This window comes from Panthera leo, chromosome C1 (genome assembly GCF_018350215.1).
Source record: "Panthera leo isolate Ple1 chromosome C1, P.leo_Ple1_pat1.1, whole genome shotgun sequence".
Taxonomy (NCBI): domain Eukaryota; kingdom Metazoa; phylum Chordata; class Mammalia; order Carnivora; family Felidae; genus Panthera; species Panthera leo.
In genome coordinates, this window is record NC_056686.1 from 45,202,630 (window position 1) to 45,216,140 (window position 13,511).

At 48.8% G+C, this 13,511-nt stretch overlaps 1 protein-coding gene across 1 annotated transcript; it reads right to left on the minus strand.

The window, feature by feature from the left end:
- Positions 1-1,906: 1,906 nt before the first annotated feature.
- On the minus strand, positions 1,907-4,988 carry LOC122225881 (basic proline-rich protein-like). The gene is given in 6 exon segments (XM_042948602.1): positions 1,907-2,939; positions 3,123-3,248; positions 3,432-3,557; positions 3,741-3,866; positions 4,050-4,200; positions 4,534-4,988. Coding segments are annotated over 6 exon segments (2,016 nt in total). The 5' UTR covers position 4,988.
- Between the last annotated feature and the right edge of the window lie 8,523 nt (positions 4,989-13,511).

Genomic DNA, 13,511 nt, shown 5'->3' on the forward strand with positions numbered 1-13,511 from the left:
GGGTGGTCTAGATTCCCTTGCCCTACTGAGAACCAGATGCAGAAGTCCACCCTGGTTGCTGAATTGGGTCTAAGCCCTGGAGATTCAGAATCCCCACCACTGAAGTTATGAGGCTCTCCCACAGAGGATCAACACAGAAGAAAAACACCAAGACAGGTGAGACCGTGAGAAGTCCTGGGAAGTTCACGGGACTTGAAATCAACCTGGCTTTGAATCCTGGGTTTCTCTTATTGTCATAGACCCAAAAGTTCCATACTCTCTCTGAACTCTGTTTCTTTGTTTCGGAAAGAAAATGGCCAGAGTAAGAAATGATAGGATTGTTAGGAGGTTTAAACCTGCTGAAGTAGGTAACTCAGGTGTCCCCTGGTGCTTCTGTTCCTGGAGAGATCGTGAAAGGAATGGCTGGAGTCCCCTGTGAATGTCTGAAGCCCTCCTCCAGGGTCTGCAATTCCAGGGGCAACCCTTGCTCATACGTATAGGATTCTAGGCTATTTTAAATCTGCTGATTCCGTTTCACACAGCATTGAGCCCAATGTGAGATTCGGGCCCTTCCTCAATTTCTGCCGATAATAATAATGACCATCATCACAATAAAATCATTCAGAGTTTGTGAACATAGTACTACTTATGGGCATCGTGGAGGGAGAGATTTACATCTAAAACATTAAGAACTTCGACATTAAGGTATATAGCCTGTTCTTAAACATTCCTTGGCCTCCCTGCACAACACCAGGTGCCATTCCATGCCCCACCCCAGCCGATTCTTCTCTCCTACAGCACTCTGCTCCTCCCCTCCCTTCTCTTTCTCTGGAGCAAAAATTAAATTCCTCTCACATTCTCAGGCAGAGGGGTTTGACTATTCTTGTGTTGCGGAAACTCCTGATAACGCCTTGCTTCCCAAATAGTGTATCAAGGTATTTTCATAAGAAAGACTGTTATCTCCCTGAGAGGAATTCTAGCCACTAAGGGCAGAAATAAATAAATCACTTCATTAGACGCATACACAGAACCAGTAATGGTAAGGAACACAGTGGACTGTATGTCTCGTCTTTGTTGCTCAGTATCTTGCCTAGCGGTGAGAACATAGGCAAGTTCCGTAAAGTCCGCGTCCTCACGTGTAAAATGAAGATCAGAGCCTCCCTAAACTCATATGGTGTTTGAAATAATTAAATTAGTACATGTAAAAGACTTAAAACATTTTTGGGCACAGGATAAGGTCTCAATAAAGAGGAGTTATTTACATTTATTTATGTATGTATGAATGTATGTATTTATTTATTTATAGTTCTTTGCTTTTATTAAATAAGTGTCATAGGACTTTCTCTCACTGACATCATCTACTTTAAAGGCAGCCAATATCTCTCGGGGCCCTTGGGTGGCTTAGTTGGTTAAGCGTCCAATTTCGGATCAGGTCATGATCTCACAGTTCGTGAGTTTGAGCCCCACGTGGGGCTCTGTGCTGATGGCATGGGGCATGCTTGGGATGATCTCACCCCTCTATACGCCTCCCCCACTTGTGCACACTCTCTCTCTCAAAACAAATACATAAACATAAATAAATAAACGGAGCCAACACCAAGAAGATGTGCCATTTTCAGCACTGAAGTTCATTATTGCAAAAAACGTCTACTCAATGATACGTGACTGGAGACAGTGATACGACTACACAGAAGTGATGCACTAGCAGGATGGCACAACAGTTTGGAGTCCAATAACCCGGGTTCAAATTTCAATTTGGAAGTGTGCTTGCCGTGTGATCGTGGATAAGCTGGTTGATTTCTCTGAGCAGTTGCCTCGTTTGATAAATGTGAGTAAAAATAAAACCTGCCTTACAGAGGTGAGAGGATTAAGAGATAAAATATGCAGAGAAATGTGTGTTATACGCTTGGTATATACATGCACATGATCAATGAATTAGATGGTGGAGGTGGTGGAGGTGGAGGTGGTCATGGACATGGCAATAGTAGAGGTGGGGGTGGTGATGGAGGTCGTGGTAGTAGAGGCAGTGGAGTGGAGGTGGTGGAGGTGACAGAAGTAGAGGTGTTGCTGGTAGAAGTGGTTCTCGTGGTGGCAGTGGCGATGCAGGCGGAGGTGATGGTGGAGATGGTGGAGGTGGAGGTGGTGGTGGTGGAGGTAGCAGAGGTGGAAGTGGTGGAGGTGGAGGTGATAGAGATAGTAGAGGTAGAGGAGGTGGTGATGATAGACACGGAGGAGGTGGAGGAGATGGAGGTGGAAGAGGTGGAAGTAGAGGAGGTGGAGGAGGTTGAGGTGATGGAGGAGGTGGTGGAGGTGGAGGAGGTGGTGGAGGTGGAGGAGATGGTGGAGGTGGGGGTGATGGAGGTGGTGATGGAGGTGCAGGAGGTGGAGGAGGTCGTGGAGGCAGGGGTAATGGAGGTGAAGATGGTGGAGGTGGCAGTGGTAGAGGTGGAGGAGGTGGAGGTCACAGAGGTGGTGGTGATGGAGGCGAAGGAGGTGGTAGAGGTGGAGGAGGTGGAGGTGATGCAGGTGGTGGTGGAGGAGGTGGTGGAGGTGGAGGAGGTGGAGGTGATGGTGGAGGAGGTGGTGGAGGTGGAGGAGGTGGAGGTGACGGAGGTGGTGGTGGAGGAGGTGGTGGAGGTGGAGGAGGTGGCAGAGGTGGGGGTGATGGAGGTGGTGATGGAGGTGCAGGAGGTGGAGGAGGTCATGGAGGCGGGGGTAATGGAGGTGAAGATGGTGGAGGTGGCAGTGGTAGAGGTGGAGGAGGTGGAGGTCACAGAGGTGGTGGTGATGGAGGCGAAGGAGGTGGTAGAGGTGGAGGAGGTGGAGGTGATGCAGGTGGTGGTGGAGGAGGTGGTGGAGGTGGAGGAGGTGGAGGTGATGGTGGAGGAGGTGGTGGAGGTGGAGGAGGTGGAGGTGACGGAGGTGGTGGTGGAGGAGGTGGTGGAGGTGGAGGAGGTGGCAGAGGTGGGGGTGATGGAGGTGGTGATGGAGGTGCAGGAGGTGGAGGAGGTCATGGAGGCGGGGGTAATGGAGGTGAAGATGGTGGAGGTGGCAGTGGTAGAGGTGGAGGAGGTGGAGGTCACAGAGGTGGTGGTGATGGAGGCGAAGGAGGTGGTAGAGGTGGAGGAGGTGGAGGTGATGCAGGTGGTGGTGGAGGAGGTGGTGGAGGTGGAGGAGGTGGAGGTGATGGTGGAGGAGGTGGTGGAGGTGGAGGAGGTGGAGGTGACGGAGGTGGTGGTGGAGGAGGTGGTGGAGGTGGAGGAGGTGGCAGAGGTGGGGGTGATGGAGGTGGTGATGGAGGTGCAGGAGGTGGAGGAGGTCGTGGAGGCAGGGGTAATGGAGGTGAAGATGGTGGAGGTGGCAGTGGTAGAGGTGGAGGAGGTGGAGGTCACAGAGGTGGTGGTGATGGAGGCGAAGGAGGTGGTAGAGGTGGAGGAGGTGGAGGTGATGCAGGTGGTGGTGGAGGAGGTGGTGGAGGTGGAGGAGGTGGAGGTGATGGTGGAGGAGGTGGTGGAGGTGGAGGAGGTGGAGGTGACGGAGGTGGTGGTGGAGGAGGTGGTGGAGGTGGAGGAGGTGGCAGAGGTGGGGGTGATGGAGGTGGTGATGGAGGTGCAGGAGGTGGAGGAGGTCGTGGAGGCAGGGGTAATGGAGGTGAAGATGGTGGAGGTGGCAGTGGTAGAGGTGGAGGAGGTGGAGGTCACAGAGGTGGTGGTGATGGAGGCGAAGGAGGTGGTAGAGGTGGAGGAGGTGGAGGTGATGCAGGTGGTGGTGGAGGAGGTGGTGGAGGTGGAGGAGGTGGAGGTGATGGTGGAGGAGGTGGTGGAGGTGGAGGAGGTGGAGGTGACGGAGGTGGTGGTGGAGGAGGTGGTGGAGGTGGAGGAGGTGGCAGAGGTGGGGGTGATGGAGGTGGTGATGGAGGTGCAGGAGGTGGAGGAGGTCATGGAGGCGGGGGTAATGGAGGTGAAGATGGTGGAGGTGGCAGTGGTAGAGGTGGAGGAGGTGGAGGTCACAGAGGTGGTGGTGATGGAGGCGAAGGAGGTGGTAGAGGTGGAGGAGGTGGAGGTGATGCAGGTGGTGGTGGAGGAGGTGGTGGAGGTGGAGGAGGTGGAGGTGATGGTGGAGGAGGTGGTGGAGGTGGAGGAGGTGGAGGTGACGGAGGTGGTGGTGGAGGAGGTGGTGGAGGTGGAGGAGGTGGCAGAGGTGGGGGTGATGGAGGTGGTGATGGAGGTGCAGGAGGTGGAGGAGGTCGTGGAGGCGGGGGTAATGGAGGTGAAGATGGTGGAGGTGGCAGTGGTAGAGGTGGAGGAGGTGGAGGTCACAGAGGTGGTGGTGATGGAGGTGAAGGAGGTGGTAGAGGTGGAGGAGATGGAGGTGATGCAGGTGGTGGTGGAGGAGGTGGCAGAGGTGGGGGTGATGGAGGTGGTGATGGAGGTGCAGGAGGTGGTAGAGGTGGAGGAGGTGGGGGTGATGGAGGTGGTGATGGAGGTGAAGGAGGTGGTAGAGGTGGAGGAGGTGGGGGTGATGGTGGTGGTGATGGAGGTGAAGGAGGTGGTAGAGGTGGAGGAGGTGGAGGTGATGGAGGTGGTGGTGGAGGAGGTGGTGGAGGTGGAGGAGGTGGCAGAGGTGGGGGTGATGGAGGTGGTGATGGAGGTGCAGGAGGTGGTAGAGGTGGAGGAGGTGGGGGTGATGGAGGTGGTGATGGAGGTGAAGGAGGTGGTAGAGGTGGAGGAGGTGGGGGTGATGGTGGTGGTGATGGAGGTGAAGGAGGTGGTGGAGGTGGAGGAGGTGGAGGTGATGGAGGTGGTGGTGGAGGTGCAGGAGGTGGAGGAGGTCGTGGAGGTGGGGGTAATGGAGGTGAAGATGGTGGAGGTGGCAGTGGTAGAGGTGGAGGAGGTGGAGGTCACAGAGGTGGTGGTGATGGAGGTGAAGGAAGTGGTAGAGGTGGAGGAGGTGGAGAAGGTAAACAAACAGCACAACCTGTATCTTGAAATGGGGCGGGCTCCTTCATTGTTTTTCACTTGAGAGGCTGTGTACTCATCTCCACAATATACCACCTCCCAACTCCTATTTACAAATGATCTTTGAAACATCCTGAGAATGTCCCTCCCCCACAAACTCATCAATAGCAATAACTATGAATAAGAGTTTCACAACTTTATTTTGTCCGTATATTTTTACGTCCCTGACATCATTCTGTACAGACATTCTGTATCCTCTTTACTTAACATGATATTAAAAGTATATTCCCATGCCTTTAAATTTTGTATACACTTTATTTTAACAACCACATGATATTGTAAAGATCTGCCATAATTTATTTAACAACTCTCTTTTTACCAGGCATTTAGGTTGTTTCCAATTCTTGACTATTACAAATAATGTAGCAGTGAACATTTCTGTCTGCATTTTGGATTACTTCCTTCGGCTAAATTCCTAGACACAGAATTACTGGGCCAAAAAATATGAACTCACAATACATATTGCCATATTGTTATCCAGATCCTTCACATATCTGAAGACAATGATCATGCTGTCTTTTCTATAAGCTAAACACTCCCAGACCCTTCCACCTTCCTCATATAATTCAATTCCCAGTGCTGCCACCACTCTTGCCCCTTTTCTGGGGACAACTCTTAAGCTGGCACTCCAGATTCTTCCCCTCTGACCTACTTTATCTCTGCCCCTCGTCTACCGCATCGCACCTCACTTTCCAGGCACCCTCCCCTCCAGTCAACCGCAGCACCCTGCATACGCACAGTTCCTGCATTCTGCTATTCATCTGTGGATTCTACTCCTTCAGTCCAGAATGCCTTTCACACTTTTGATGCCTGGGACACTCAATCTCATTGGTCAAGACAGGGCTCAAATGCCGCCCCTGCCCTGAAGGCTCTTGACTCCTTCTCCCTGCCCCAGGCAGAACCAAAGTGCTCTGCCCACTCCACCCCTGTGCCACCTGGAATAGTAGAGAGCCCCAGCACGAAACAGACGGCCTGCTCATATCTGCATGACTCAGAAGTATTGAATAAAGGGATTCTTTGGGAATCCGTGGGCAGGATGTAAGGAAACTCTAAGAAATAGCCAGTGTCCATGGGTCAGCAAGGCTTTTGACACCCCTATGTGTGAAAGAGTGAGGACAGGGCGAGGTTACTGGAACTCAGCAGGAAAGGGTCGTGTGGAGAGGAGCTGTGACTTCTCTCAAGGTCAAGGTAACCCCTGAAGAATAATACCTTGACTTTATTCGTCTTTGTCTTTTCCATCTCCTACCCAGGCTTCCATTAGCAGAACTCAGCTAAATCCAGGGACTAGGAAACCCACGGACTCAGTTCATACAGATCGGCATCCTATGGTGCAGGGTGTGGTAGAGAAGGGTGGAGAGCAGACCTGAAAGGGCAAAGAGAGAGCCCCATCTCACCCTATTAAAGCTCATTACCCTTTATTATGGTTAATTATCAGCAGGTATGTTTCACCTTCTAGACTAAATATGTATTGTCTCACTCACTTCCAAACCATCTTTTGCACTATGACATGGCCACTTTGCTTTCAATCAACATTCTTCATGGCCCCAGTGTGTCCCCCCCTCGTTGCCTACAGATAAATATAAATGTATTGGCATGAATAATGCCCCTGTGACTGGGCTCTTGCCTGCCTCACTTCCTTAGGGCCACCTCTCCCTTTCCTCCTACTTCACAATCCAGCCACATGAACACATGTCACTCCAGGAATACAGCATTGTCCATAAAGGGTCTATTCTTTTGTCCTGAGAACACTTCCCCCATTGGAAACCTCCTACTCATTCTCTAAGGCTCCGCTCAAGAGTAACTTCCACTGTGAAACTCCCTGATCCCTCCCCCCAGAGAGACTCTGGGCCACCTTCTCCTAAGTTCCTTTTATAGCTCATGTTTTACAGTACTTTACATTATAGATTTTTAACTCTGTGTCCCCACATAAATTGCAAGCTCCTTTAAGGCAGAGACTACATTTTACTTCATCTATTTCCCTAGTACCTAAAGCCTCTGGCACATTGTAAACACTCAACATTAGATTAGTGAATGAAACATTGAATTGAATAAAGACATTTGCAATTAATGTAGATTTTTCATTTGGTGCGTGGGTTTGTTTTTCAACATATGGTTGTTCTTTATGCACTTGTAGGGGATGAACGTGTGACAGAGGACAGAAGCTTACGTCCTGAACATCTTTCGGCCTCAGCTGGCACTGGCCTCCATCTGTCCTCAGCAGAACCTAGGCACGAATGTAGGCGTCCTTGGGAGGACAAGGAGGAGATCCACGTAGAGCTTACCCATTGGACATCCATTTGACAGATGGACCTTGTTAACAGGTAACTTGCCAACAAGCCCTTAGGAGCTCTTGTGTCTGCTTCCTAAATCCATTTTGGAGCAGAAATCCATTTTATTAGCTGAAGACAGAATAGACCAATTCTAAATATTTGGAAAAGCTTAATCTTGCAAATTAGCTAGCTGTCCTCTGGCCACATGGTGGCCACTTGTGTGGGAGGGAAGCAGGCCCATCTCAGGACAGACCTTTCTCTGTTTCTTAAGAAAACACAATAAAACACCCTTCTCCTTTCATCCACATCTGGCGGCTGCACAAACAGTGACCCGTGGAATTCACATTTTCATACTTGACTATGGTAGGCCAGCGTCCAGAGGTTATTCTTGCTGTGTTTATGAAAGAGTGAAGCCTGTCAGGATAAGAAGGCTTCTGATGAAGTGCTTATTGAGAAAACATGCAGAGATTTCTGTTTCCCCAAATTAGAGAAGGAGCTTATGATAAGAATCCTTTTCATTGATTTCTCCTCCTCAACTGCTTTCCTGCTGTCCCTCAGCATAATGACAAGCCCTGAGGTCCAGACTTGTGAAGCAAGTCTTAGAGAAAATGCCCCAAAGTGGAATAGCTCATGGGGTCCTAACTCTCAAAATTGCACAAAGCTTCAGGGAAATCGCACTGTACCTATGATAGGGCCACCAGGCGAGGTGAACTGAAAAGGGATTTTTGTTGTTGCCATTGGGCGGTTCTGTTACAAACCAACCGCATGCTGCTTGTCTGATCACCTACCCGGGGCAAGTGGGAACGGCCTCTCCGGAGAAGGGAAAAGCGCCTTCTGAGAAAACCAGGTTGGAGGCAGGTAAATCACACCATAAAAGGGGACTTGTCAGACTGAACAGGGCTCAGCAAGGAACTTATGAGGACAAATAAGACAGGGAGCAGGGCAGTGGTGAGACAGAAGGTTCGGGGTTCAAGTGGATGTGAGGAGGGACGCGTAGGGCAATTCCTGCGCTCACTAGCAGGCAATCGCTTTTTCAGCTGCTTTGTCTGCAGGCATGGATCTGCTGAGAGCATTGAGGGGACAATGGAAGGGGACATTGATGAGAAACTACATTCGGCAGTCATTTTTACCCTGGTTAATGTAAAATTTGGCAAAATTAGTTTGCCGAGTCACTGGCCAGTTCATTCAACAAACACTGCATCAAACTCTTACTCTGTAACAGCCACTGTCCTGGGCCCTGAATTTACAAACATTTCTCTGTGCACTTGAGAGCTCCTGGACTAGAAGAGTGACTGGTCTTCCTGATCTCCAGATGTGCACCTGCTATCTGCTCCTTACTACAGCAGGAAATTTCTTTTTTTTTTTTTTTTTTATGCTTATTTATTTATTTTGACAGAGAGAAAGAGAGAAAGAGAAAGAGAACACCAGAACGGGGAGAGGGAGAGAGAGATTCCCGAGCAGACTCCAACACTGTCAGCACAGAGCCCCATGTGGGGCTCCATCCCAGGAACCATGAGATCATGAACTGAGCTGAGATCAAGAGTAGAACGCTTAACTGACTAAGCCACTCAGGCGCCCTGGGAGATTTTTAAACTGAGAAGCAGGCCAGGGCATTCCCAGACTAAACCCTATAGCGGCAACCCCTTAAAGAAAGGAAGTAAGCCTCAGCCCTTTAGCCTGGCACACAGCCCCTCTCTACCTCTCCAGCCTGACTGTGGTACTCCCAGCCCACCCCACCCCGAGATCTCTGCCTCCAGGCCTTTGCTTCGGACTTCCCCCGTGCCCACAATGGTATTTCCCCTTCTGTGCCCACCCAACTCCTTCTGGGCCTTCATTTCCTCTCTTAGATGTTGTGGTCTCAAAGAAGCTATCCCCAACACCAACACCAGATCGGGTCCTCCAGTCTTCTGCATATCCGGTCGTTTAGCCTGCCTTCCCCTCTGTCCTTGTAAGCGTCCCCTGCTGCACCACTCTGGCTGCCTGCTCCATTTGCCTGGCTCTCGGGAGCTTGCAAACTTCACCCAGATATATGGCCAACCTCTTCACCTTCGTTTCCCCACATGCAGTAAAAGAAATAGCACTTATTAGTCAGCGCTCAGAATAATTACTCATGGGCTGTCTACTACATTTCGCACTCTAGGTTAGGCACTTTCATAAATAGCTCCTCTAATCTATGAAAAGTGTAAGAGGATCACATTTTGATCTCCCCTTCCAGATGTGGGTGTTTTGAGACGTTGCAGAGCTGTGTAGCCTCTCAGAGTCGCTGAGCGATTTTGGTTTGACCTGAAGGCACAGGTGGGAGTAGATCACATTCATTCCATGAGTACCACAGTCAGGCTCAGAGAGGGTGAGGAATTTGCCCAAGGTCTCACAGCCCAGAAGTGGTGGGTGGGATCATCAGGCTAAAAGAGCACGCTCCTTCTCCACCCAACACTGGCCTGCGTGCTTCTGCAGGGTCTGGTCTGGGAAGATGGTTAACACTTCTCTCTCCAAAGAGAGAATCAAGACTACTATAGTTTTATTTCTAAAGGTGTGGCTTTCCTTATCTAAAGCTTGTTTTCCTAAGGGTTTGGGTTCTATTCAAAGGAACTAATCTCTTACTAGTGGACCACTGAACATAATAATGGGAGAAAATAGGCAGAATGAAGGCTTTTGTGTGTGAGGTTCCCTGAGAACTGGTAACAAGTCCCCAGGAAGGAGACTCCCCAGGCTCCAGGGACCCTGAAATGGGGCTCTGGGTCCTAGACTCTGGACCCCACTCCTGAGGGTAACAGATAGCGGGGTGGGATAGGTGCTGGTCCCAAGAACAGAATCCAGTACCCGGGCCAGGAATGCCTTGCCAGGCATGCTCACTTTTTCCTCATATACCCTTAAAACGGTTTTCAAAAAGCTCTGTACCCCCTCACACATTTTAAGTTGACATCTGAAAGTCTTCATGGAAACTTTAAACAACATGTTGTAAATATTGACATTTTAAAATAAAATTGTGACATTGCTCTTTTGCATGTACCCAATTTGATCTAAATACCAGTTACTTAAAACCCACCACAATCCATCTGAAAAATGTAGAAACAAGTTCTTCCTTAGCAGTTGGAAATTTTACATTATTCTTTTTTATTTTCCAGAAACCCCTTGAGCTCCTGTGTCTAGGTCACTTCTCCCACAGGATTTTATCCTAATGTGTTCGATTTTTATGCTAGAACCTAGTCATTCATTGATCATCCAGTACTTCTGTGAAGTGTGTGTGCATGTGTGAGTGTGTGTAAATTTTAAAATTGATAAAGCGACAGTTATTTAAAAGAGGGAGAGGAAGGGAGACTGTGAAGGAGAGAATTTGCCAGCAGGAAAGCTGTTGGGGAGATCAATGGTAGGAAAGAACATACATGGAAGTTAAGGTGCTAGAAATCGATTCCGCTAAAACTATGCTGCACATTTCTTGAAAGTCTTTAGGCACCTCTAAGGGGGCATATACCTCAGAATGAAGACCATCAGCCTGACGTCTGAGTTAAGGTCATGTCCTCCTGCCCCCAGGCCCCTCACGAGCAGCTTGCAAACTGCTAGACAGTCACGGAATGAATGTGATCTACAACCACCTGTGCCGTAAGTTCAAACCAAAATCGCGCAGCGACCCTGAGAGGCTATTCAGATAACTCTGCAACGTCTCAGAACACCCATTAGCCCTATGGGAAGCAGTGGATATCCAGTTGGGGAGAGCACCCATGCCTGGACACAGGAGCTTACTGTGATGTGGGAAGAAGAGGCCGCCGTGGTCACCACTAGAGTTCCCACGAGCCCTCACCTCCAGACCCTGCTCTCCATCTGCCAACGCCCAGCTGCCTGAAATACTTTCCCCACCACGTTATCCATGCTGCACCTCCAACTAGATGCATTCATTCCTTGGACTTTGATGATTTTACTTAAGTATCAGCCCCTCTGACACTGGCCTAGCAAAGCTGATTATCATATCCTCTGCATAGTAGATAGAGTCTATTATTAAACTTAGCACACTGTGCTGTACATATGTGTGGGAGTGACTATGTCTTGCCTCCTTTGGAGGCACGAACCATATCTAAGCATCCAGTGTCCCATGTAGTCAATGACTGGGAGATGACTAACATCACAAAAGGACAAAGGAGGTGTTTTCTAGAAAGAAGTTTTATGGGCCAATTTAGGTACTTTTTAAAGTCAGTTTTTGAAAGCTACTTACTTTGGCCCCTAAAGTTTTGTATACGCCTAAGATATACAGTGCCCAGGAAGAATGGCTTGACCAGCACACTTTGGGGATGCCCCACAGGAGGTGAAGCACATGGCAAAACCTATGTTCATTTGGTGTTTGCATTCTATTCATTTGTTGCTAACAGCACTGAAAAAGATCTTGATCATTTCAGAAAATACAGGTCATTGCAGGTAGCAAAGGGGAGATTCATCACCCAGCCAGGGCTGTCTTAGCTTCTAGGGAAATGTGTCATCAAACATGTCACACAAACATGTCACTGTGCCGGGCTAAGTGGAATTCATTTTGACCCTTTAGATACTGATTTTGTCGTTTGGATTCATCAGTTATTCTGACCCCATCTACTTCAAGGGTACAGACACTTAAATCGTTATTGCACCACAGGTAGACAGTGTTTAATTTCTACATTTTCACTTTCACTGTACGTTCTTCAAAATGAAATTTTCATTTCAATCCTATACAGGTTCGATTTCCTGAATCAGTGTATTGTCTGTACCTCATTTAATTAATTATAGCTTCGGTCATTGTGAATTTTATTTTGTGGCTATAATTCCTCCCAAATCCAATTTCTCACATTATATAGTGCAGATCTAACTTTGACAAGAAACCACGATTATTCCATATATAGTTTTTGGCGTTTGGTTCAATAACAAAGATTTGCATATGTAGGTTGAATTACTTCCGGTTCCATTTTGGGTCGACTGCTTATCTAAGCTCAATGTGCCCTGGGAAAGATTTTGCAGTTGCAAATGGCACCAACACATTGTGATCGTTTGGTCAGGCTTAATCTAAACTAAAAATAAGATGGAAAATTTTAATCAGGATTTTGTTGGTCACAACAGGAAGGATTAGAAAGGAGGTGGCGGGGGGGGGGGGGCAATGTCAAGCCACTCGTTTCCTGCTGGAGCAGATTGGCGTATAGAGGACCCAGGATACAGAATATCCAGACGGGGCTGGAATACAAACAGCTTGGAAATGAGGTTGATGAGCGAGAATGCGGACAGTTTGTGAATGGCCTTGAACACGGCCAAGATGAAGTTCGATTACAACAGCTGTTGAGGAAAGACCACCTTTTCCCAGGCCTCCCCCTCTCTGCCCACCAGTTTCCCGGCTCCTGAAAGGAATCATCAGGCTGGTCCGAGGCTACTCGTGGAGTGTGCTGCTCTTGGGTTGAGAGCTGTGCCTCAAAGGGCAGGCACATACCTGTGTGTTCTGCTTCCTTCTGTAACCACGTGCCTCAGGTGCGAGGCTGCCACTGACCACCGTTAGGAAGGGCCAGTGAACAGCAGTGCAGAACCCAGCCCATTCTGAGTCCCAGGTGGAGACACAATCCTAACATCCTCAAATTCTTACCCCTCTTCCTAACAAGTGCTTATTGTAGGACCTTGAGCAAGTTGCTTAAACTTACTCAGGGTCCATTTTCTCATGTGTAAAAAGAGAGAGTCAGTGAGAACTCACAAAAATAACTTCTAACACTGAGTGTTCACTGTAGTTCCAGCACTCTCCTAAGTGCCTTTCAGAAATGGACTCAACACTAGGAACAACCCAATCATGTAGGCACTATTAGGACTCTCTTTATCTGAGCATGAAATCAAAGCCCAGAGAGGTTAATAACTGGTTCAAGATTTCACAGTTCTGGGTAGACTTGAATCACAGGGACTCCACCTGTCAGTCAGGTAATCCACTCCCTGCCAGCCACACACACACACACACACACACACACACACCACCTAACCACCTAATTAATTAGCATAAGCATCTGATATATTTAGAACAAGTGGGCACCTTAATTGGGAAACCTGCAAACGTGCCAAACAAGAGGGCTAAGTGTAGAAGTGACACGATTAAATGTAAAGTTCAAAAATAGTAGTCTGTCATGCACATCCTCTCCCAAAGTTAGAACCGAATCACCCTCCCTAGGATGTGGGAAGTCAGACTAAAAAAGAGTAAATTCAGACCCTAGACTATAGAACAGGAAGGGCTTCCCCATGTCAGCTGCCCCAGCCCATT